The sequence below is a fragment of the Apium graveolens genome, unplaced genomic scaffold (genome assembly GCF_009905375.1).
Source record: "Apium graveolens cultivar Ventura unplaced genomic scaffold, ASM990537v1 ctg7049, whole genome shotgun sequence".
Classification (NCBI taxonomy): Eukaryota; Viridiplantae; Streptophyta; class Magnoliopsida; order Apiales; family Apiaceae; genus Apium; species Apium graveolens.
The window spans coordinates 10,461-34,830 of record NW_027419998.1 but is presented as its reverse complement, the minus strand read 5'-3'; the positions used below and the strand labels follow the sequence as shown (position 1 = coordinate 34,830).

At 30.4% G+C, this 24,370-nt stretch overlaps 2 protein-coding genes across 7 annotated transcripts; both read right to left on the bottom strand.

Annotated features, from left to right (window-relative positions):
- Positions 1-228: 228 nt before the first annotated feature.
- Positions 229-7,654, bottom strand: LOC141703737 (putative 1-phosphatidylinositol-3-phosphate 5-kinase FAB1D). 3 transcript variants are annotated; one of them, XM_074507170.1, is made up of 8 exons: positions 7,160-7,654; positions 6,672-6,813; positions 6,244-6,585; positions 4,852-5,682; positions 4,405-4,739; positions 3,972-4,044; positions 3,729-3,893; positions 229-446 (listed from the first exon to the last, which is right to left on the bottom strand). In XM_074507170.1, exons 1-6 carry the CDS (start codon positions 7,579-7,581, stop codon positions 3,990-3,992), a joined length of 2,127 nt encoding a protein of 708 aa, XP_074363271.1. In that variant the 5' UTR covers positions 7,582-7,654; the 3' UTR covers positions 229-446; positions 3,729-3,893; positions 3,972-3,989. The 3 variants fall into 3 exon arrangements, with proteins under 3 accessions (XP_074363271.1, XP_074363270.1, XP_074363272.1); XM_074507169.1 differs by having other exon boundaries at positions 3,983-4,044; XM_074507171.1 differs by lacking the exons at positions 229-446; positions 3,729-3,893; positions 3,972-4,044 and having other exon boundaries at positions 4,593-4,755.
- A 3,353-nt stretch (positions 7,655-11,007) lies between these two features.
- Positions 11,008-22,772, bottom strand: LOC141703736 (putative 1-phosphatidylinositol-3-phosphate 5-kinase FAB1D). Of its 4 annotated transcripts, none has more exons than XM_074507167.1 (8): positions 22,278-22,772; positions 21,790-21,931; positions 21,362-21,703; positions 19,970-20,800; positions 19,523-19,857; positions 19,101-19,162; positions 18,847-19,011; positions 11,008-11,463 (listed from the first exon to the last, which is right to left on the bottom strand). In XM_074507167.1, the coding sequence occupies exons 1-6, from the start codon at positions 22,697-22,699 to the stop codon at positions 19,108-19,110; spliced, it is 2,127 nt and encodes a 708-aa protein (XP_074363268.1). In that variant the 5' UTR covers positions 22,700-22,772; the 3' UTR covers positions 11,008-11,463; positions 18,847-19,011; positions 19,101-19,107. The 4 variants fall into 4 exon arrangements, with proteins under 4 accessions (XP_074363268.1, XP_074363267.1, XP_074363266.1 ...); XM_074507166.1 differs by lacking the exon at positions 11,008-11,463 and adding an exon at positions 15,187-15,552 and having other exon boundaries at positions 19,090-19,162; XM_074507165.1 differs by lacking the exon at positions 11,008-11,463 and adding an exon at positions 15,187-15,552.
- Positions 22,773-24,370: the final 1,598 nt, after the last annotated feature.

Below are 24,370 nucleotides of genomic sequence, written 5' to 3'. Positions count from 1 at the left end.
AATTTGAAAAGTCCCGGCCCAAATAATTAAAATTTCTGAAATATGTTAAAAGCCCGCCCAAATATTAAACTCGACCGTATCTTGTCAAATATAAGATATTAAATTCGACCCATCCAGACGAATTAACAAACATCCATAATGTTACTTATTACATAAACCAGCAAAGCCATGAATTTCAAAAGGGAAAGATAGCGACCGAAAGCTTGACCGATTCCGCGAGGAGCCTCTGCCATCTCCGTCGTCCCACGACGGCTAAAAGACCAAGTCTGGCCAGCTGACTTAAATAGTTATCGGAGAGAGGGGAGAGAGGGGGGGCAAAATACATGAAAACAGAGGTGGAGAAGCTTCTTAAAATCTAAGGAAAACAGAGTTTGTAAAGGAGCTTCCACCATTCCCACCTCCCCCGACTTTAGTTGCACATCATCTTTCAAGGACACACATCAAAACTACAAATTGGAGAGAGAGATACTAAATTACAAAATAGAAGAGAAGCGGCTGAACTCTAAATCAGGGTTTTATTAAGACAGAGAAAGATGTGCTTTTATTGATGTTAAACATCATATTCAATCCAACAGTATAGTATATAGCCTTTTGAATGGGCTTTGCAAATTTCCCAGACCAATTAAATATATTACTATTAAAATAAATTACTATATAATATAATATATATATTACTTATAAATTAATATTAAATTAGGATATTAAAATAAATATTATTTAAAATAAAAAATGCATCTGATTTTTCCTCTCTACCATTGCCCAACTATTATTTAGATAAAATACATATTCATGGAATATATTTATATTTTATATTTGAATTTAAAATATGTAAAAAGTTTTAAGTTTCTTCCACTAATATATAACGACCAGTCTTAGTAATAAATTTGAATCTCGATTACATTTTCCAATAATATGTAGCAATTTGCTTGTGATCAACAACTACCACCATTGTCCATTTATTTATCAATCTATTATATTTGTCAATTTTTCAATTTTTTAGCTAAATAATAATTATTTGGGCCAGCACACTCAATGAGTCCAACTCGGATAGTAAAGCCTATAGATAATTAGGCGTACTACCTCTCTCACGCAAGAAAGGTAGGTGCAAAACAAAACTAAAAATCAAAATTAACCAATTTATAAGTCCCAATTTATAAGTCCTTACAATGCCGACTTTTTAACAGTCAAATTTCAGTTTGACTAGTAGAGCTAATTAGTATTTATTCCTCAATTGATGTTTCAATTTTTTAAAAATATTTTTAAAAAATTGGTATCTTCACCGTTCTCTTCCTCTTCCTTTTTTAACATTGCCATTACCCAACTATTATTAATATAAAATACATATTTATTGAATATGTTTATATTTTATATTGAATTTAAAATATGGATGTCAATAGATATATATTAGTGATATAACTAAAGTTTCATATCCAAATAAAATAGTCAAGCTTCACTGTAACTAGTACAACAAACTAGCGTTTATTCATGAAATGATGTTTGGATTTTTTAAACAATATTTTTCGACGATCCAACCGTATGGATGTCAATATATATATATATATATATATATATATATATATATATATTAGTGATATAAGCAAAATTCAGATCAAAATAATTTTATTTGGTTTGCCATCTTACCGGTCAAACTTTAGTTTGACTAGTCTAGCTAACTAGTGTTTAGTCCTGAATTTGTGTTTCGATTATTTTAAAAATATTTTTAATCGATCTAACCGTATGGATGTCAATAAATATATATATTAGAGATATAACCAAAGTTTCATATCAAAATAATTTTATTTGGTTTGTCATCTTAACAGTCAAACTTCAGTTTGACTAGTCCAGCTAACTAGCGTTTAGTCCTGAATTTGTATTTTGATTATTTTAAAATATTTTTCATCGATATATCCATATGGATGTCAACTAATATATATATTAGTGATATAACCAAAGTTTCATATAAAAATAATTTTATTTCGGTTTTCCATTTAAACAGTCAAACTTCAGTTTGACTAGTTTAGCTAACTAGTGTTCAATCCTGAATTTGTATTTTGATTATTTTAAAAATATTCTTTATTGATCTATCCATATGAATGTTAATAGATATATATATATTAGTGATATAACCAAAGTTTCATATCCAAATAATTTTATTTGGTTTGCCAATTTAACAGTCAAGCCGCAATGTAACTAGTACAACTAAATAGAGTTTATTCATGAAATGATGTTCAATTTTTTAAACAATATTTTTCAACGATCCAACCGTATGGATGTCAATAGATATATATATATATATTAGTGATATAAGCAAAGTTTCATATAAAAATAATTTTATTTGGTTTGGCATCTTAACAGTAGTTTGACTAGTCCAGCTAACTAGCGTTTAATCCTGAATTAGTATTTTAATTATTTTAAAAATATTTTTCCTCGATCTATCCGTATGGATGTCAATTAACATATATATTAGTTATATAACCAAAGTTTCATATCAAAATAATTTTATTTGGTTTGTCATTTTAACAGTCAAACTTTAGTTTGACTAGTCCAGCTAACTAGTGTTTAGTCCTGAATTTGTGTTTCGATTAATTTAAAATATTTTTCATCAATCTAACCATATGGATGTCAATAAATATATATAGTAATGATATAACCAAAGTTTCATATCAAAAAAATTTTATTTGGTTTGTCATTTTAACAGTCATATTTCAGTTTGACTAGTATAGCTAACTAACGTTTAGTCCTGAATTTGTGTTTCAATTATTTTAAAAATATTTTTCGTCGATCTAACCGTATGGATGTCAATAAATATATATATTAGTGATATAACCAAAGTTTCATATCAAAATAATTTTATTTTATTTGCCATTTTAAGAGTCAAACTTCAGTTTGACTAGTAGTTAATTAGTGTTTAGTCCTGAATTTGTGTTTCGATTAATTTAAAAATATTGTTTATCGATCCAACCATATCGATGCCAATATATATATATATTAGTGATATAACCAAAGTTTCATATCAAAATAATGTTATTTGGTTTTCCATTTTAACAATCAAACTTCAGTTTAACTGGCGTTTAGTTCTGAATTTGTGTTTCGATTATTTTAAAAATATTTTTCACCATAAATATTTTTACATGTGATGAATGTTATCCTTATATATAAATATATAATCTACATTATACTAAAATAAAGTATAGATGACATCATCATATCTAATGTGTTAAGTTCTCATTTAAGAGTTTTAATCATATGTGTCAAACTCTCGTTAATTTTGTTGATATCATCTTCCACTAACAATCATCTCCTCATTTAATTTATTTTCAATCTTTCTCTTTTTATTACCTCCACTAATTATATCTGTTACCCATTTCTCATTCTCTTTCTTCCTTTCTTATTAAAAATTTTCAATAGTTCCATATTATTCACTAATTTTTTCTTATTCAAAATTAATTTTATTTATACAAATATTCATCATTATAATTTTTATATTTAATAAAAAGTTGATAGTCAATATTTGTAGTTTGAAAAATATTATTTTTAAAATTTTGTATTTATAATTTTTATTCTTCTCTCATTTAATTCAAGTGTTATTACTACAATAACTCAGCACTATAAATAATTTCTTTTACACGCACATTTTCTATTTCACAAGAACCTATAACATTAATTTGTTAAAGTCATTATACTTTCCGGCCAAAGTGCAAAGAGTTTTATAAGTAAGAAGCACAAACCTCAAATTGGCGTCTTTCCTGCCTCAACATCTCCACAATATCCGAGAATTCTCTCAGTGATCCTTGAATTTTGAGTTTTGATCCTTCAAAATGCAAACTGATGTCCTTCAAAAGTGTCTCGGCTTCAAGGAATACTTCAATTACTTCCTCATTCAAGTTTGATATCTATATAGGAAGAAAGATCAACATCAATTTAAGCAGGATAAGAGTAAATATTTCTTAAATCATTGCCTCATTGCTCACAGAAACATTACAGAGCCACTAGAAATATTTCATAACCCGTGAATATCTGAGCATTGCAACCATTGTCCCCAATCTGCAATGTGAACAACATCAATGAAATATGGATTAGTAACAAGGTGGTATTTGAAAAAACCTAAGAAAGGCAAGCATGACCCTGCATTGAGCATTCTAATAACAGATAAGTGAATGAGTACACCATATTTACAGACACGATGGGAAAAGCATAAAAGTTTATATGAATTTTGATGTTTTGGACCCATGCATCGTATAGTTCATTCTGAAAAACAAAAATAATGATGCCCGCTAATAGTTTAGAGGATACCACTCTCCTCTCGATAATAAGAGGTTGAGGATTCAAGTCTCTTTGAGGCATAGTTGTTTGTATATTTATTTCTGCAATTTACAATATAGACATTCATACAAGTTCACATACCCAAAGAAGTAGAGGAAGTCAGTATGCAATTGATGCCCGCAGATGGGAATTTTACTAGATGACAAGTGGTTCGCTAAGCTAAGTTCCAAAAACTTTCCAAAGGACAAACCACGGGCAGTAGCTGACATTAAGACTCTTTTTGTAGATAGTGTCTTTCCATTTTGAAGTTTACAATCACCACAGCGACTCCACATCCAAATTTTTCCATCGGTTTCACCAGGAAGATGCTTTTGTGTAATATGATGTCTAACATGTATTGTGAGCTGCTTACTGTGATGTGCATAATAATATATATGAGCTTCTGGTGATCCACCGCACAAGCTACATAAAAGCCTCTGAAAATAGAAGCGGCTATATGGTCATAGAAGCAATACGTATTTTAATATAAATATGTATATGAAGAAAGCACAAAAATAATTTTAAATCACATAAATAGTTTGTACTAACCTGATTGAGTAAGTTATCCTTTAAAAATATTCCAAGTGGAATATCAAAATTCCGGTAGAACTTAATATGAGAAAAATGACTCTGCTCACATATACTTCCGGTGGAGGAATTCCTGCGAGACATCAGTACTAAGATACTATCGGCATTAAACATTCTGTTAATATCATCCATAAACTGTGTTTGATCTTTATAGTCACCCCCAGAATTTTGTGTATACAATTGGGCTTTTCTCTGAACTGAGGTTCTATCACTATCAAGAGCCTTCTCTTCACCATTAATATTCTGTATTAGACTATAAGATTTAACATTTGCCACTAAATTGGTTGAAAGCATATTAGCTGATTGAACTTGACTGTAAGGAACCTCTTCAGTGATGCCTAAATATGTAGAGATAGGTTGCTGAGAAGAAGATAAAAGAGGAAAACTGTCACCAAAGCCTCTGTTTATGGAAGCTGAGATTGATAAAAAAGGGGTAAAAACTAGAGGTTTATATGGCTCATAAGGCAACAAGGAATCACTCTTTAACCCTACATCTCGTGTCCCTTCTTTATAAAATCCATCAGCGATGTGGATGTTAATTGCACCTGATGAATCACTTTTAACAATAGAATCCACGGGCCAAGGAACATATGCCTCACCGGAGAAAAAATATGGTCGTTGATCAGGTGATGACATATTTACCAGTCTATCAAGAGGGAGGGTAGAGAACATGGCCTTTTGATCTAGAAGGAAAGCCGTTTCAAGAATCAAATGATAAGCCACAAGGACTGCGTACTGGACCACAAGTTTAATCTTCTTCAGTTCTTCCCTGTTTGTTCCTTTCAGTAAAATCTGAAATTTTCCAAAATTCTGTAAATTCAGTGACATATTAAATTAACAGCTATTCTACACGAGGATCTACCATGTTTACATGACAATGAAAAAATTGAACGCAACAGCTACAACTGGCCAGTATCATGCCAAGACAACACAGAGTATTTGCTTTACCTGAGGATATGAGCCCGAGCTCTCATGCAAATATTTCTATAACAAGTAAAAACCTCTAATAAATAGGAAACAACTTTCTGCTTAATTGTTACTAATTTTAAATTCCTAATTGACCATAGTTGCAAGCCTTTATCATACTACACCAATATTCACTAAAAAAATCACAAACAATTTTGAGAAACAAAAAATAATGTGATATTAATAATCTTCACGAGTTACATCTACAAAGAGTGTAGAATAGAAGCTTATTTAAACGACAAATGAATTTTGGATTTCCAATTTCTTTTTTATTTTTAAGCATTAGAATGAAAGTCAAACAACAAGAAATACAAGGGCACCCTTTGCAAACTCAAAAAAGGTATGGTTAAGACTAGATGTAAACTTCATAAGCAAAGAGGAACTTACTGTACAACCCTGACGTGTAGGACAACCACTAAGGAACATCAAAGTCTTGCTGGGTTTTTTTCCACACTCTCCACTAGCAATATGTTCCTCTACTAACTTCTCGAAATGAAAGGAATCACATTGTCTGAGCTTTTTCCCAGTCAGTGTATCTAATGATAAGATTACTGAACCAGTACAGCGAGAAACTCTCTGCAGGCGGTGGAGTTTCATATCAATAACTAGTGTCATTCCTTTTGCAAGGATGGATTCTTGTATATCACGAGAAACAGTTTTTTCAACTAAAATTATGCTCGGGTTGCACTTCGCTATTCTTTCAATAATGGATTTATGGGTATCCTTCTCCTGCCCACGTCACTCATAATTAACAGATGTTGAATAGAGAGTAGTAAGATTCAAACGCTAATAATTCTTTATTTATGTCTTGAAACCTGTTTTATTGATTCAAATGATGACAATCCCCTCAATGAAAGATCAAGAGCACCCTGGATCAGCAACAGCCTAGGTTTATTGTAATTAGTTGGCATGTGCTTGTGTGCAGCGTGCTTTTTGAATACCATGCTAACTAACTGACTGCACATCAAAACGAATATAAGTTTCCAGAAATGGTGCCGTCCAACATCAGTGACTGGCTGTAATGACAATAACTATGCTGCATCAATGTGATCATTATAAATTCCACTATTAAGAAGCAAAAAGATATCTGTATACTTTGTACAGTTTTCTCATCATATAGAAAGGATGCATTTAAAGAGCTATGGTCTTCACTTCATAGCTAACAAACAAGTGAAACAAGATAGTTGGTCGGAACCACAACTGGTCATCAAGAAATATTTACTAGAATGGAACAGAGAGCTTTGAGGCAATTGACAATAGCATTAGGGCATTAGCAGCAACAAATACAGGTTTAAGCTATCACCTATTGCTTCGAGAACCACTTGCAACACATTTAACCTTAACATATCCATCAGGATCCATTGCCTTTCCCGCACCGATATCAGGCTTCACAAAGGAAGCAGCTTCCCAAGATAAGGAAGTCACAATATCCACCCAATTGTCTCCGTCGTTACCCAAAGGAGCAACCCCGGCTGATGTAAGAAGATGAGACACAAGAGCTTTAAACTTGCAATTTATTACGTAGTCCATAGCCTTTTGCTTCTCCTCTTTATATCTGTAGCTCCGGAAACTTTTCTCTCCAAAGCTACCTAAAGAACTAGGTCTTCTCCATTTTGTACCATCATCACCTTCGTCCTCGTCATCATCATCATAATTTGCAACACTGCACTCCATGTCATTTTCGTGGTCATCTGTTTCTGGGGGTAACCAAATTTGAAGATCCATTTCAACTTTATTGGCCAAGTGTTTTCTCTCTCCTTGTATCTTTGTGATTTACTACCCTTTTGTATGCACTCAGCGTCTTTCCCTCACTTTTTTCGAAAATTTTGAAAGTGTTTATAAGTCACCCGTCATTTTGAAATATAAAATTTGACCGAAATCAGTTGAATTTAGCAGTTCCAAATAAATTACTTTGCGGGAAAATCCCTCCACTTTTTTATTATAGCTAAATTCGGCCCGATTTTTTTTGTCAAATTTAGGGGCTAAATTTGACCGGTTTAGTTTCGCCCGTTTTAATTTTAACCGTTTTCGGTTAAAATTGGTTGCAAATACGACCATTTAAATATGATCGTTTGAATTCGACCGGCCTCGGTCGAATTTAGCCATGTCCAAGGGATTTGACCGCCTTTGGTCGAATTTAACCCAGTCGAATTTTAATTGGTTGTATTTAATATTATTTTCTTGAAATGGAAGGCGCCTCACCGAATACACAATTAAAGCCTTCTAACACCATATCCCCTACATCCAGCTGTTTAGTAATCCTATCTATATTTTTTCCCCTTCATAAATAATAATAAATAGATGGCTTTATAAAATAAATATGTATGTATGTAGGATGTCCGAGTTGATAAAAAAAGATGTCCCATTTAATCAAAAATAGGAGATATATGTAGAATATAAAACATTAAAAAATATTCTATTCTATAAAACATGTACATTTCTCTAGCATGTAGGGTTTCTTTAGCTTGCAAATACACTTTCTACTTATTAAATTTAAACAATCTTAAATGATTTTAATGAATTAATAATATTCTTATAAGATAATTAGCAAAATAATATATTTTGTAATATTTAGGTTGCAGAACAAGGTCTCCCATTTCCTCATTTTACTAATTTAATATTACTAACTATATCTTTTTTTAATATTTTTGTATTTATTCTAATGTTATTAATCTTCCAATATTTTAAAAACTAATAATATAGATTTTAAGCAAATGGATTCATACTTCATATTTTAGGTTCTTTTACCCAAATATATAAATTTTATCATTTTTAAAAAAAAATTGAAGCAGAAATATTTGTAACATATTATTTTTAAAAGTACAAATATTAGATATTAATATGTTAAAAATAATTTTGTCCTTTGTAAATTATAATTTTTTCACAGTAGATGAACATGTTGGATATTAAACATTTAAAAACTTATCAAAAAAGTAGTAAAATGGATGAGTAAATTATTTAGTAGTAAAATACAAATAAATTATATATGTATATATATATATATATATTTGATAATTGGAAAGGAATATATGTAATAATCATATTATTAATATTATATCTTAAACATATTGCATAATTTCTAGTGACTATTTTTGGTGTTTCCATTTAGGTTTATATGTTTTAATCACATGATAATTTATTTCCACAATGTCACATAATTTTAAATTATTAGTTTCATGGTGGGATTAATTTTGTGTGTGTGTATATATATACACACACATATATATAATTTATTTTCATAAATTATATTTTTTTAATTAACGAATTAATAAATGGAATTTATCAAAAATTCAATTTTATGTAAAATAATTTGCGAATTTTAACAACTTAGATTTTTTTTGCTAAAATACTATTTCGTTTTGATAATATTTGCAAAAGTACAATCTGTTGCATAATAGGTTGCATTTTAGTTTAAATTGTGCAACCGTTTACATTAGATTGGGTTGCATTGCATTTTAGGTTGCAATTTATGTTGTTAGAAATTTGCAGAATGTATTTTTTTTCAAATATTTTTTAAAATTCAACTTACAAACTTGGTTGCAAAATCATTCCAAAGTTGCTTAGTTTTGAAAATATTTTCAAAATTTGATAGTATTATTTTGGAAAAATTTGGTAAAAATTGGATATTTATGAAAAAACCCATTAATAAATTATATGTATTTTATAATTATATTTTATTTATATTGGTATACACCTCGGTACAACCTCTCTTTAATAAAATTAAAATTTCAAGTATTATTCTAATTGTCAAATGAATAATCTTTAATTATTGTTTTTATAGTAAGTTATTAAATATTGACGATAACCAATTTAAAATGAAATAACTTATTACATATACATGAGATGCAACTACACACTAGGGTTTTTATAAGTATATACATATATATACATATGTAAAGTATACAAATGTTATTCTTGCATTTCCTTTCCTAGATGTGCATGATGGTGATCGTCAAGAACCAACATTCTTATGAATAAAATACAATATGTCATATTTGCACTAGCAAACAATTACAATATTTTAATTTTTAAGAAACCTAGTAAGACTTTAGCTTACACTTGAACACAAGAAATGCTTACGAGCAGATTGGGGAATGGATAATTTCGTCGCAAGTTAGTAAGCAGGGGCCCCCGTTCTCAATAGAATAATAAATCAACTTACGAAGGAATATATTATCGTGTGTTATGAACTTACAACGGAACATATCGTTGTATGTTAGTTACTTACGACACAGAACGTCGGATCACTACAAGAAAAACGTCTAAATACGACCCGTTAAAAACCCGGTTTTTATTTAAAATTAAATAAATGCAAAATATATTCTAATTTAATTAAATTTTCAATTCAAAATTATTTTAATTCGAAAACTTGCTTATGCAATTTCGATTTTATTTATAATTTTATTTTCTGAAGAACCGGTCACCGTAATAAGGGTCAATTTACGGCTAAAACTCTGGCCATTTCAGGCAAGCTTACAGGGTCATAAAGTCGTTCTAAACATTCTATAATGCATCTCGTATTATCTCTATCCAATTGTCCATTATTAATACCACAACAATCGAGTCTAAACATCACTAAATTAACAATTCAGTCAAAATTCGAATAAAATCCGGCGAGAAATATTTTTCCGGCAATAATATAATTTCCCAGAATAATTTACAAAAAAAATATGGTGTACAACATCATCAGATCTGTACATACATACAAACTAATTCAGAAATTACCTACTCTAATGATTATTCCGACGAGTCCGAAAATTTTCCATTGAATAAGATATTACAATAAAATTCGTAGAAATCATGTATACTAACCTATATACATCAAAACTAAAATAATCCATCAGATCCCTTAATTAAAAAATTGAAAAATCAAATTTAATTACATACATGTTTTATCACAAGAGTCCAATAATATCACTCCTAAAATTAGGAGAGTTAAATCCTTTCTATATCATGCATGTTTCTCATACGATTTATAATATACCCAAAATATACTTTTATCATTACCCGATTAAACGTAAATTTTAATGTAATGAAAGTACATTAATTCTCATAAAAAAATATATTGATTTCAAGTCTAAGGACCATTACATCATTATCACAGTGAGAATCACATGTGACACAATAGACATGTAGAATCTCACTTTGGGTATGTCCAGCACCATGTATATTTATATTTGCCTGTGTTTTTGACTTTAGTATCATATATAATACCTATGATCAATGAGATGTGATCATCACTCAACAATCACACCAGTCTTAATGCATTTTTATTGTCTGTTAATAATAATACTCGACTAGGGACCTTTAGATATATTGATACTATTCTCAAAATTTTATTTCTAAGTCACGTACTTAGAGATATAGGATTTATATCATATTCTAAGGATATTTATTAATCTAACATTTATATCACAGTAAATTAAGACATAATAAATTATAAAGGGAATAATCGATAAAACATAAACATTAATAATCCAAATGTCTTAAACTAAAATATTATAATGTTTTCTCTAGGGTTCAAACACTATCAATCTCCCACTTGCACTGGAGCCAATCACCCATGTATCCAATACTCATGAAACTTGTATGACCATCGTGCTTTTTCTGCGACAAAGCCTTAGTCAGTGGGTCTGCAATATTACCATTACTATGCACTTTACATATATATCTCCTTAATCATTAATCTCATTAATAAGGTGATATCGCCTAAGCACATGCCCAAATAGTCTCCTTGGCTATTTCGAAAGCACCAATATAGTTGGCTTCCATTATAGAATCATCAATATTCTTGATATGAACTATTCAAGATAACAACACTTACATTTAGACAAAACACAAACCAGACACATAATCATCCTTGTTTGTCCAAAAATTAGGTTCAGAAACTAGGATCAATGTAACCATTTACAACCAGTTCCCTATCTTCTCCATACACCAAAAATAAATCTTTAGTCCTCTTTAAGTACTTAAGAATATTCTTGACAACTATCCAGTGACCCTCACCTGGATTAGACCGGTATCTGCTCGTCATGCTAAAAGCATACAAAATATCAGGACAAATACATATCATTGCATACATTATAGATCCAATTGCTGAAGCATATGGAACTTTTCTAAGATGACCCTTATCATCTAATAATTTAGGGCAGTTATCCTATGAGATCACTATCTTACGATACATCGGGACGTATCCCCTACTTGCCTCTTGCATTCTAAAATGATGCAATATTTTGTCAATATGTGTACTATGACTTAGGCCAATTAATCTTCTTATCTATCTATATATATCGTGATTCTCAATATTTAGCTAGCATCGCCTAAGTCTTTCATCGAGAAACTATTTCTCAACCAAGTCTTAACAGCCTGTAGAGAAGTTATGTCATTCCCTATTCGTTATATGTCATCTATATAGAATAATATGAATGTCACATGGTTCCCACTAACCTTCTTGTAAATACACGGTTCATCTGCATTTTGAATAAAGTAAACTCTTTGACTGTTTCATCAAAATAAATATTCCATCTACTTTAGGCTTGCTTTAACCTATAAATAGATAAAAGCAACTTACAAACCATCTTAGCAAACTTTGGATCGACAAAACCCTCAAGTTGTATCATATATACATCCTCTTCAAGGCTCTCATATAAGAAAGCGGTTTTGACATCCATTTGCCAAATCTCGTAGTCAAAGTAAGCAGCTATTCCTAACAAAATCCTAATGGACTTGACCATAGCAACTGTTCAAAAAGTTTCATCATAATATATATCATAATAAGCCACTAGTCGCGCCTTATATGTATGTACTTTACCATCCATGTCAGTTTTCCACTTGCACCCTATAGGTTTTACCCCTTAGTGTGGATCAACAAAAGTCAATACTTTATTTTGATACATAGATTCCATCTCGGATTTCATGGCCTCCATCCATCTCTCGAAGTTTGGACCGTTCATAGAATCTTGATAGGTGAGAGGCTTATCATTATCCTAAGCATCGCATTACCATTTCGAGTCAAAATAAATCCATATTTTTTCTCGGGGTCATGGTGAATCCTACTTGATCTATGAATAACCCGTGTTTCCTAAACATGATTAATTTCTATAGTTTGATGTACATCCTAATCTTGTTCCATCTGTGGTTCAATTTTATCATGTGGTTCTCGATCTTCACCAAGATGTATTGTCCTCCCACTAATTTTCTTAGAAAGTAGTTCTCCCTGAAAAAATACATCCGTCCGAGCAACAAACACTTTGTTCTCAGAAGAATTATAAAATTTTATACCCTAGTCTTACTTGGATATCCCACAATATAGCATCATCTAATTTTGGTCCAAACTTGTCAGAGGCTAAACGTTTTACAAATGCTTCACGTCCCTAAATTTTTATAAATGACATGCTATGAAGTTTATCAGTCCATATCTCATATGGAGTCTTTTGAACCGCTTTTTTCGGAACTCGGTTAAACGTGTAAGCAGCCATTTCTAGAGCATAACCCTACAAACTTATTGAAAGATCCGCTTGACTCATCATCGATCGCAACATGTCCAATAATGTACGATTTCTTCTCTCAGAATATCTATTCAATTGAGGTGTTCCAGAAGGAGTAAGTTGTGATACAATATCACACTCCTTCAATAAACTCTTGAATTTGAGGCTTAAGTATACTCTTCCACGACCTGATCGTAAAACTTTTATATTTTTCTCTGTTTGCGTTTCTACCTTATATTCTTTGAATATTTCAAAAGAATTAGAAACTAAATTTTAAGATATTTTTTAATTATAATTTGATTTAAAAATGCTACATATAAATAACATACTATTTAAAGTTAAAAAAAATATATTTTAAATACTTGAAATCTGTAATCGCACTCGATTTGAAATATTTCTCGGTGTCTAAAATATTGCGTCAATTTTATTTTCTAAATTTAAAAAATATATTTTTAATTCTTTCTTATTAAAACAAATTTAAGACATATTTTAATAACAATTTGATTTAAAAAATATATAAATAAAATACTATTTATAATTAAAAAATTGTATTTTTCATTATTTCGTATTTGTGACTACATTCGGTCGTAGATGTGCTTTGATTGCTAATTAAATAGCGCGCCAAAACTTTAAACAACTTATAAAATAAAAAAATTATTGGCGACGGACCTCGATCGCAGAAAGCCACTGGTCGCCGCCTTTATTTGGTCTCCGGTTTAGCTATTGATTAAAGTCCTTGATTTTGTTGCTGGTGTGGCATTTTCCGCAACCAACGTCGGTCGCAAATAAAAATCAATAGCTAATAAATTACCGCCAGTTTTTCACGGTTTTTTTAATGGAATGATTTAATATTTCTGTCCTATTAGCGACCACCGGCCGTCGCTAAAGTCCGGTTAGCGACGACTTTGGCCGCGGTCGCTGAAACCCGTCGTTGATCCAAAAAAATAGCTACTGATTTTGCGGTCACTGATAAACTTGGTCGCAGATAGACATTTTTATAATATTAATTATAATATACTCCTCCTTACTGTTCTTTATTACTTGACATCCCATGTCATGCTGTGTATCTATTCTCCTTTTCATTGACAAAAGAAATATAAACAAACTATAAAAAAATTATAAAAAAGCGAAAATATAGCAAAAAATATTATACTTATAATCGCGTACCTGCAAATAAAATAAGATTCCCCTTTGTAAATCAAATAATTGAAGGAAAAAGAAATGAAAAATAAGTGAGGCTTCTAATATTATTTTTTATTTTTATAATTAAGCATGCAGGTATTACCCATTTCTACTGTATAATAAAAAAATAAAGAGATAGTGAATTTAAGCATAAAGTTATTATATGGTAATGAGCTAATTACCCAAGTCTTACAATAATATTAAATTATAGTATAAGTTTAGTTACCCAAAATAAAGAAACAAGTATATATGTAGCTCAGTGTTGATGTTATCAAAATATAATGAAATGGGCATTTAACTCAATTGATTGGGGTCATATGTTTGCACACATGTCACTACAAGAAAAACGGCTAAATACTACCGGCTCAAAATCGGTCGTATTTAACTAAATACGACCGCCAGCAGTAGTATTTAGCTAAATACGACCAATTTTAGTCCCGGTTGTACATATGGGAGTGATATTTAGTAGTCGGTTGTATTTAGTATGAATACGACCGTCTAAATATGATCGGTTAAATTCGACCGCTAAATTCAACCGTCCAAATTCAACCGACACCTGTCAAAATTGATTTTACACTTAAAATTTGAAAATCCCGCCCAAATAATTAAAATTTCTGAAATATTTTAAAAAGCCCGCCCAAATATTAAACTCGACCGTATCTTGTCAAATATAAGATATTAAATTCGACCCCATCCAGACGAATTAACAAACTCCATAATGTTACTTATTACATAAACCAGCAAAGCCATGAATTTCAAAAGGGAAAGATAGCGACCGAAAGCTTGACCGATTCCGCGGAGGAGCCTCTGCCATCTCCGTCGTCCCACGACGGCTAAAAGACCAAGTCTGGCCAGCTGACTTAAATAGTTATCGGAGAGAGGGGAGAGAGGGGGGGCAAAATACATGAAAACAGAGGTGGAGAAGCTTCTTAAAATCTAAGGAAAACAGAGTTTGTAAAGGAGCTTCCACCATTCCCACCTCCCCCGACTTTAGTTGCACATCATCTTTCAAGGACACACATCAAAACTACAAATTGGAGAGAGAGATACTAAATTACAAAATAGAAGAGAAGCGGCTGAACTCTAAATCAGGGTTTTATTAAGACAGAGAAAGATGTGCTTTTATTGATGTTAAACATCATATTCAATCCAACAGTATAGTATATAGCCTTTTGAATGGGCTTTGCAAATTTCCCAGACCAATTAAATATATTACTATTAAAATAAATTACTATATAATATAATATATATATTAACTTATAAATTAATATTAAAATTAGGATATTAAAAATAAATATTATTTAAAATAAAAAATGCATCTGATTTTTCCTCTCTACCATTGCCCAACTATTATTTAGATAAAATACATATTCATGGAATATATTTATATTTTATATTTGAATTTAAAATATGTAAAAAGTTTTAAGTTTCTTCCACTAATATATAACGACCAGTCTTAGTAATAAATTTGAATCTCGATTACATTTTCCAATAATATGTAGCAATTTGCTTGTGATCAACAACTACCACCATTGTCCATTTATTTATCAATCTATTATATTTGTCAATTTTTCAATTTTTTAGCTAAATAATAATTATTTGGGCCAGCACAACTCAATGAGTCCAACTCGGATAGTAAAGCCTATAGATAAATTAGGCGTACTACCTCTCTCACGCAAGAAAGGTAGGTGCAAAACAAAACTAAAAATCAAAAATTAACCAATTTATAAGTCCCAATTTATAAGTCCTTACAATGCCGACTTTTTAACAGTCAAATTTCAGTTTGACTAGTAGAGCTAATTAGTATTTATTCCTCAATTGATGTTTCAATTTTTTTAAAAATATTTTTAAAAAATTGGTATCTTCACCGTTCTCTTCCTCTTCCTTTTTTAACATTGCCATTACCCAACTATTATTAATATAAAATACATATTTATTGAATATGTTTATATTTTATATTTGAATTTAAAATATGGATGTCAATAGATATATATTAGTGATATAACTAAAGTTTCGTATCCAAATAAAATAGTCAAGCTTCACTGTAACTAGTACAACAAACTAGCGTTTATTCATGAAATGATGTTTGGATTTTTTAAACAATATTTTTCGACGATCCAACCGTATGGATGTCAATATATATATATATATATATATATATATATATATATATATATTAGTGATATAAGCAAAATTTCAGATCAAAATAATTTTATTTGGTTTGCCATCTTACCGGTCAAACTTTAGTTTGACTAGTCTAGCTAACTAGTGTTTAGTCCTGAATTTGTGTTTCGATTATTTTAAAAATATTTTTAATCGATCTAACCGTATGGATGTCAATAAATATATATATTAGAGATATAACCAAAGTTTCATATCAAAATAATTTTATTTGGTTTGTCATCTTAACAGTCAAACTTCAGTTTGACTAGTCCAGCTAACTAGCGTTTAGTCCTGAATTTGTATTTTGATTATTTTAAAAATATTTTTCATCGATATATCCATATGGATGTCAACTAATATATATATTAGTGATATAACCAAAGTTTCATATAAAAATAATTTTATTCGGTTTTCCATTTAAACAGTCAAACTTCAGTTTGACTAGTTTAGCTAACTAGTGTTCAATCCTGAATTTGTATTTTGATTATTTTAAAAATATTCTTTATTGATCTATCCATATGAATGTTAATAGATATATATATATTAGTGATATAACCAAAGTTTCATATCCAAATAATTTTATTTGGTTTGCCAATTTAACAGTCAAGCCGCAATGTAACTAGTACAACTAAATAGAGTTTATTCATGAAATGATGTTTCAATTTTTTAAACAATATTTTTCAACGATCCAACCGTATGGATGTCAATATATATATATATATATATTAGTGATATAAGCAAAGTTTCATATAAAAATAATTTTATTTGGTTTGGCATCTTAACAGTAGTTTGACTAGTCCAGCTAACTAGCGTTTAATCCTGAATTAGTATTTTAATTATTTTAAAAATATTTTTCCTCGATCTATCCGTATGGATGTCAATTAACATATATATTAGTTATATAACCAAAGTTTCATATCAAAATAATTTTATTTGGTTTGTCATTTTAACAGTCAAACTTTAGTTTGACTAGTCCAGCTAACTAGTGTTTAGTCCTGAATTTGTGTTTCGATTAATTTAAAATATTTTTCATCAATCTAACCATATGGATGTCAATAAATATATATAGTAATGATATAACCAAAGTTTCATATCAAAAAAATTTTATTTGGTTTGTCATTTTAACAGTCATATTTCAGTTTGACTAGTATAGCTAACTAACGTTTAGTCCTGAATTTGTGTTTCAATTATTTTAAAAATATTTTTCGTCGATCTAACCGTATGGATGTCAATAAATATATATATTAGTGATATAACCAAAGTTTCATATCAAAATAATTTTATTTTATTTGCCATTTTAAGAGTCAAACTTCAGTTTGACTAGTAGTTAATTAGTGTTTAGTCCTGAATTTGTGTTTCGATTAATTTAAAAATATTGTTTATCGATCCAACCATATCGATGCCAATATATATATATATTAGTGATATAACCAAAGTTTCATATCAAAATAATGTTATTTGGTTTTCCATTTTAACAATCAAACTTCAGTTTAACTGGCGTTTAGTTCTGAATTTGTGTTTCGATTATTTTAAAAATATTTTTCACCATAAATATTTTTACATGTGATGAATGTTATCCTTATATATAAATATATAATCTACATTATACTAAAATAAAGTATAGATGACATCATCATATCTAATGTGTTAAGTTCTCATTTAAGAGTTTTAATCATATGTGTCAAACTCTCGTTAATTTTGTTGATATCATCTTCCACTAACAATCATCTCCTCATTTAATTTATTTTCAATCTTTCTCTTTTTTATTACCTCCACTAATTATATCTGTTACCCATTTCTCATTCTCTTTCTTCCTTTCTTATTAAAAATTTTCAATAGTTCCATATTATTCACTAATTTTTTCTTATTCAAAATTAATTTTATTTATACAAATATTCATCATTATAATTTTTATATTTAATAAAAAGTTGATAGTCAATATTTGTAGTTTGAAAAATATTATTTTTAAAATTTTGTATTTATAATTTTTATTCTTCTCTCATTTAATTCAAGTGTTATTACTACAATAACTCGCACTATAAATAATTTCTTTTACACGCACATTTTCTATTTCACAAGAACCTATAACATTAATTTGTTAAAGTCATTATACTTTCCGGCCAAAGTGCAAAGAGTTTTATAAGTAAGAAGCACAAACCTCAAATTGGCGTCTTTCCTGCCTCAACATCTCCACAATATCCGAGAATTCTCTCAGTGATCCTTGAATTTTGAGTTTTGATCCTTCAAAATGCAAACTGATGTCCTTCAAAAGTGTCTCGGCTTCAAGGAATACTTCAATTACTTCCTCATTCAAGTTTGATATCTATATAGGAAGAAAGATCAACATCAATTTAAGCAGGATAAGAGTAAATATTTCTTAAATCATTGCCTCATTGCTCACAGAAACATTACAGAGCCACTAGAAATATTTCATAACCCGTGAATATCTGAGCATTGCAACCATTGTCCCCAATCTGCAATGTGAACAACATCAATGAAATATGGATTAGTAACAAGGTGGTATTTGAAAAAACCTAAGAAAGGCAAGCATGACCCTGCATTGAGCATTCTAATAACAGATAAGTGAATGAGTACACCATATTTACAGACACGATGGGAAAAGCATAAAAGTTTATATGAATTTTGATGTTTTGGACCCATGCATCGTATAGTTCATTCTGAAAAACAAAAATAATGATGCCCGCTAATAGTTTAGAGGATACCACTCTCCTCTCGATAATAAGAGGTTGAGGATTCAAGTCTCTTTGAGGCATAGTTGTTTGTATATTTATTTCTGCAATTTACAATATAGACATTCATACAAGTTCACATACCCAAAGAAGTAGAGGAAGTCAGTATGCAATTGATGCCCGCAGATGGGAATTTTACTAGATGACAAGTGGTTCGCTAAGCTAAGTTCCAAAAACTTTCCAAAGGACAAACCACGGGCAGTAGCTGACATTAAGACTCTTTTTGTAGATAGTGTCTTTCCATTTTGAAGTTTACAATCACCACAGCGACTCCACATCCAAATTTTTCCATCGGTTTCACCAGGAAGATGCTTTTGTGTAATATGATGTCTAACATGTATTGTGAGCTGCTTACTGTGATGTGCATAATAATATATATGAGCTTCTGGTGATCCACCGCACAAGCTACATAAAAGCCTCTGAAAATAGAAGCGGCTATATGGTCATAGAAGCAATACGTATTTTAATATAAATATGTATATGAAGAAAGCACAAAAATAATTTTAAATCACATAAATAGTTTGTACTAACCTGATTGAGTAAGTTATCCTTTAAAAATATTCCAAGTGGAATATCAAAATTCCGGTAGAACTTAATATGAGAAAAATGACTCTGCTCACATATACTTCCGGTGGAGGAATTCCTGCGAGACATCAGTACTAAGATACTATCGGCATTAAACATTCTGTTAATATCATCCATAAACTGTGTTTGATCTTTATAGTCACCCCCAGAATTTTGTGTATACAATTGGGCTTTTCTCTGAACTGAGGTTCTATCACTATCAAGAGCCTTCTCTTCACCATTAATATTCTGTATTAGACTATAAGATTTAACATTTGCCACTAAATTGGTTGAAAGCATATTAGCTGATTGAACTTGACTGTAAGGAACCTCTTCAGTGATGCCTAAATATGTAGAGATAGGTTGCTGAGAAGAAGATAAAAGAGGAAAACTGTCACCAAAGCCTCTGTTTATGGAAGCTGAGATTGATAAAAAAGGGGTAAAAACTAGAGGTTTATATGGCTCATAAGGCAACAAGGAATCACTCTTTAACCCTACATCTCGTGTCCCTTCTTTATAAAATCCATCAGCGATGTGGATGTTAATTGCACCTGATGAATCACTTTTAACAATAGAATCCACGGGCCAAGGAACATATGCCTCACCGGAGAAAAAATATGGTCGTTGATCAGGTGATGACATATTTACCAGTCTATCAAGAGGGAGGGTAGAGAACATGGCCTTTTGATCTAGAAGGAAAGCCGTTTCAAGAATCAAATGATAAGCCACAAGGACTGCGTACTGGACCACAAGTTTAATCTTCTTCAGTTCTTCCCTGTTTGTTCCTTTCAGTAAAATCTGAAATTTTCCAAAATTCTGTAAATTCAGTGACATATTAAATTAACAGCTATTCTACACGAGGATCTACCATGTTTACATGACAATGAAAAAATTGAACGCAACAGCTACAACTGGCCAGTATCATGCCAAGACAACACAGAGTATTTGCTTTACCTGAGGATATGAGCCCGAGCTCTCATGCAAATATTTCTATAACAAGTAAAAACCTCTAATAAATAGGAAACAACTTTCTGCTTAATTGTTACTAATTTTAAATTCCTAATTGACCATAGTTGCAAGCCTTTATCATACTACACCAATATTCACTAAAAAAATCACAAACAATTTTGAGAAACAAAAAATAATGTGATATTAATAATCTTCACGAGTTACATCTACAAAGAGTGTAGAATAGAAGCTTATTTAAACGACAAATGAATTTTGGATTTCCAATTTCTTTTTTATTTTTAAGCATTAGAATGAAAGTCAAACAACAAGAAATACAAGGGCACCCTTTGCAAACTCAAAAAAGGTATGGTTAAGACTAGATGTAAACTTCATAAGCAAAGAGGAACTTACTGTACAACCCTGACGTGTAGGACAACCACTAAGGAACATCAAAGTCTTGCTGGGTTTTTTTCCACACTCTCCACTAGCAATATGTTCCTCTACTAACTTCTCGAAATGAAAGGAATCACATTGTCTGAGCTTTTTCCCAGTCAGTGTATCTAATGATAAGATTACTGAACCAGTACAGCGAGAAACTCTCTGCAGGCGGTGGAGTTTCATATCAATAACTAGTGTCATTCCTTTTGCAAGGATGGATTCTTGTATATCACGAGAAACAGTTTTTTCAACTAAAATTATGCTCGGGTTGCACTTCGCTATTCTTTCAATAATGGATTTATGGGTATCCTTCTCCTGCCCACGTCACTCATAATTAACAGATGTTGAATAGAGAGTAGTAAGATTCAAACGCTAATAATTCTTTATTTATGTCTTGAAACCTGTTTTATTGATTCAAATGATGACAATCCCCTCAATGAAAGATCAAGAGCACCCTGGATCAGCAACAGCCTAGGTTTATTGTAATTAGTTGGCATGTGCTTGTGTGCAGCGTGCTTTTTGAATACCATGCTAACTAACTGACTGCACATCAAAACGAATATAAGTTTCCAGAAATGGTGCCGTCCAACATCAGTGACTGGCTGTAATGACAATAACTATGCTGCATCAATGTGATCATTATAAATTCCACTATTAAGAAGCAAAAAGATATCTGTATACTTTGTACAGTTTTCTCATCATATAGAAAGGATGCATTTAAAGAGCTATGGTCTTCACTTCATAGCTAACAAACAAGTGAAACAAGATAGTTGGTCGGAACCACAACTGGTCATCAAGAAATATTTACTAGAATGGAACAGAGAGCTTTGAGGCAATTGACAATAGCATTAGGGCATTAGCAGCAACAAATACAGGTTTAAGCTATCACCTATTGCTTCGAGAACCACTTGCAACACATTTAACCTTAACATATCCATCAGGATCCATTGCCTTTCCCGCACCGATATCAGGCTTCACAAAGGAAGCAGCTTCCCAAGATAAGGAAGTCACAATATCCACCCAATTGTCTCCGTCGTTACCCAAAGGAGCAACCCCGGCTGATGTAAGAAGATGAGACACAAGAGCTTTAAACTTGCAATTTATTACGTAGTCCATAGCCTTTTGCTTCTCCTCTTTATATCTGTAGCTCCGGAAACTTTTCTCTCCAAAGCTACCTAAAGAACTAGGTCTTCTCCATTTTGTACCATCATCACCTTCGTCCTCGTCATCATCATCATAATTTGCAACACTGCACTCCATGTCATTTTCGTGGTCATCTGTTTCTGGGGGTAACCAAATTTGAAGATCCATTTCAACTTTATTGGCCAAGTGTTTTCTCTCTCCTTGTATCTTTGTGATTTACTACCCTTTTGTATGCACTCAGCGTCTTTCCCTCACTTTTTTCGAAAATTTTGAAAGTGTTTATAAGTCACCCGTCATTTTGAAATATAAAATTTGACCGAAATCAGTTGAATTTAGCAGTTCCAAATAAATTACTTTGCGGGAAAATCCCTCCACTTTTTTATTATAGCTAAATTCGGCCCGATTTTTTTTGTCAAATTTAGGGGCTAAATTTGACCGGTTTAGTTTCGCCCGTTTTAATTTTAACCGTTTTCGGTTAAAATTGGTTGCAAATACGACCATTTAAATATGATCGTTTGAATTCGACCGGCCTCGGTCGAATTTAGCCATGTCCAAGGGATTTGACCGCCTTTGGTCGAATTTAACCCAGTCGAATTTTAATTGGTTGTATTTAATATTATTTTCTTGAAATGGAAGGCGCCTCACCGATACACAATTAAAGCCTTCTAACACCATATCCCCTACATCCAGCTGTTTAGTAATCCTATCTATATTTTTTCCCCTTCATAAATAATAATAAATAGATGGCTTTATAAAATAAATATGTATGTATGTAGGATGTCCGAGTTGATAAAAAAAGATGTCCCATTTAATCAAAAATAGGAGATATATGTAGAATATAAAACATTAAAAAATATTCTATTCTATAAAACATGTACATTTCTCTAGCATGTAGGGTTTCTTTAGCTTGCAAATACACTTTCTACTTATTAAATTTAAACAATCTTAAATGATTTTAATGAATTAATAATATTCTTATAAGATAATTAGCAAAATAATATATTTTGTAATATTTAGGTTGCAGAACAAGGTCTCCCATTTCCTCATTTTACTAATTTAATATTACTAACTATATCTTTTTTTAATATTTTTGTATTTATTCTAATGTTATTAATCTTCCAATATTTTAAAAACTAATAATATAGATTTTAAGCAAATGGATTCATACTTCATATTTTAGGTTCTTTTACCCAAATATATAAATTTTATCATTTTTAAAAAAAAATTGAAGCAGAAATATTTGTAACATATTATTTTTAAAAGTACAAATATTAGATATTAATATGTTAAAAATAATTTTGTCCTTTGTAAATTATAATTTTTTCACAGTAGATGAACATGTTGGATATTAAACATTTAAAAACTTATCAAAAAAGTAGTAAAATGGATGAGTAAATTATTTAGTAGTAAAATACAAATAAATTATATATGTATATATATATATATATATATTTGATAATTGGAAAGGAATATATGTAATAATCATATTATTAATATTATATCTTAAACATATTGCATAATTTCTAGTGACTATTTTTGGTGTTTCCATTTAGGTTTATATATTTTAATCACATGATAATTTATTTCCACAATGTCACATAATTTTAAATTATTAGTTTCATGGTGGGATTAATTTTGTGTGTGTGTATATATATACACACACATATATATAATTTATTTTCATAAATTATATTTTTTTAATTAACGAATTAATAAATGGAATTTATCAAAAGTTCAATTTTATGTAAAATAATTTGCGAATTTTAACAACTTAGATTTTTTTTGCTAAAATACTATTTCGTTTTGATAATATTTGCAAAAGTACAATCTGTTAGCATA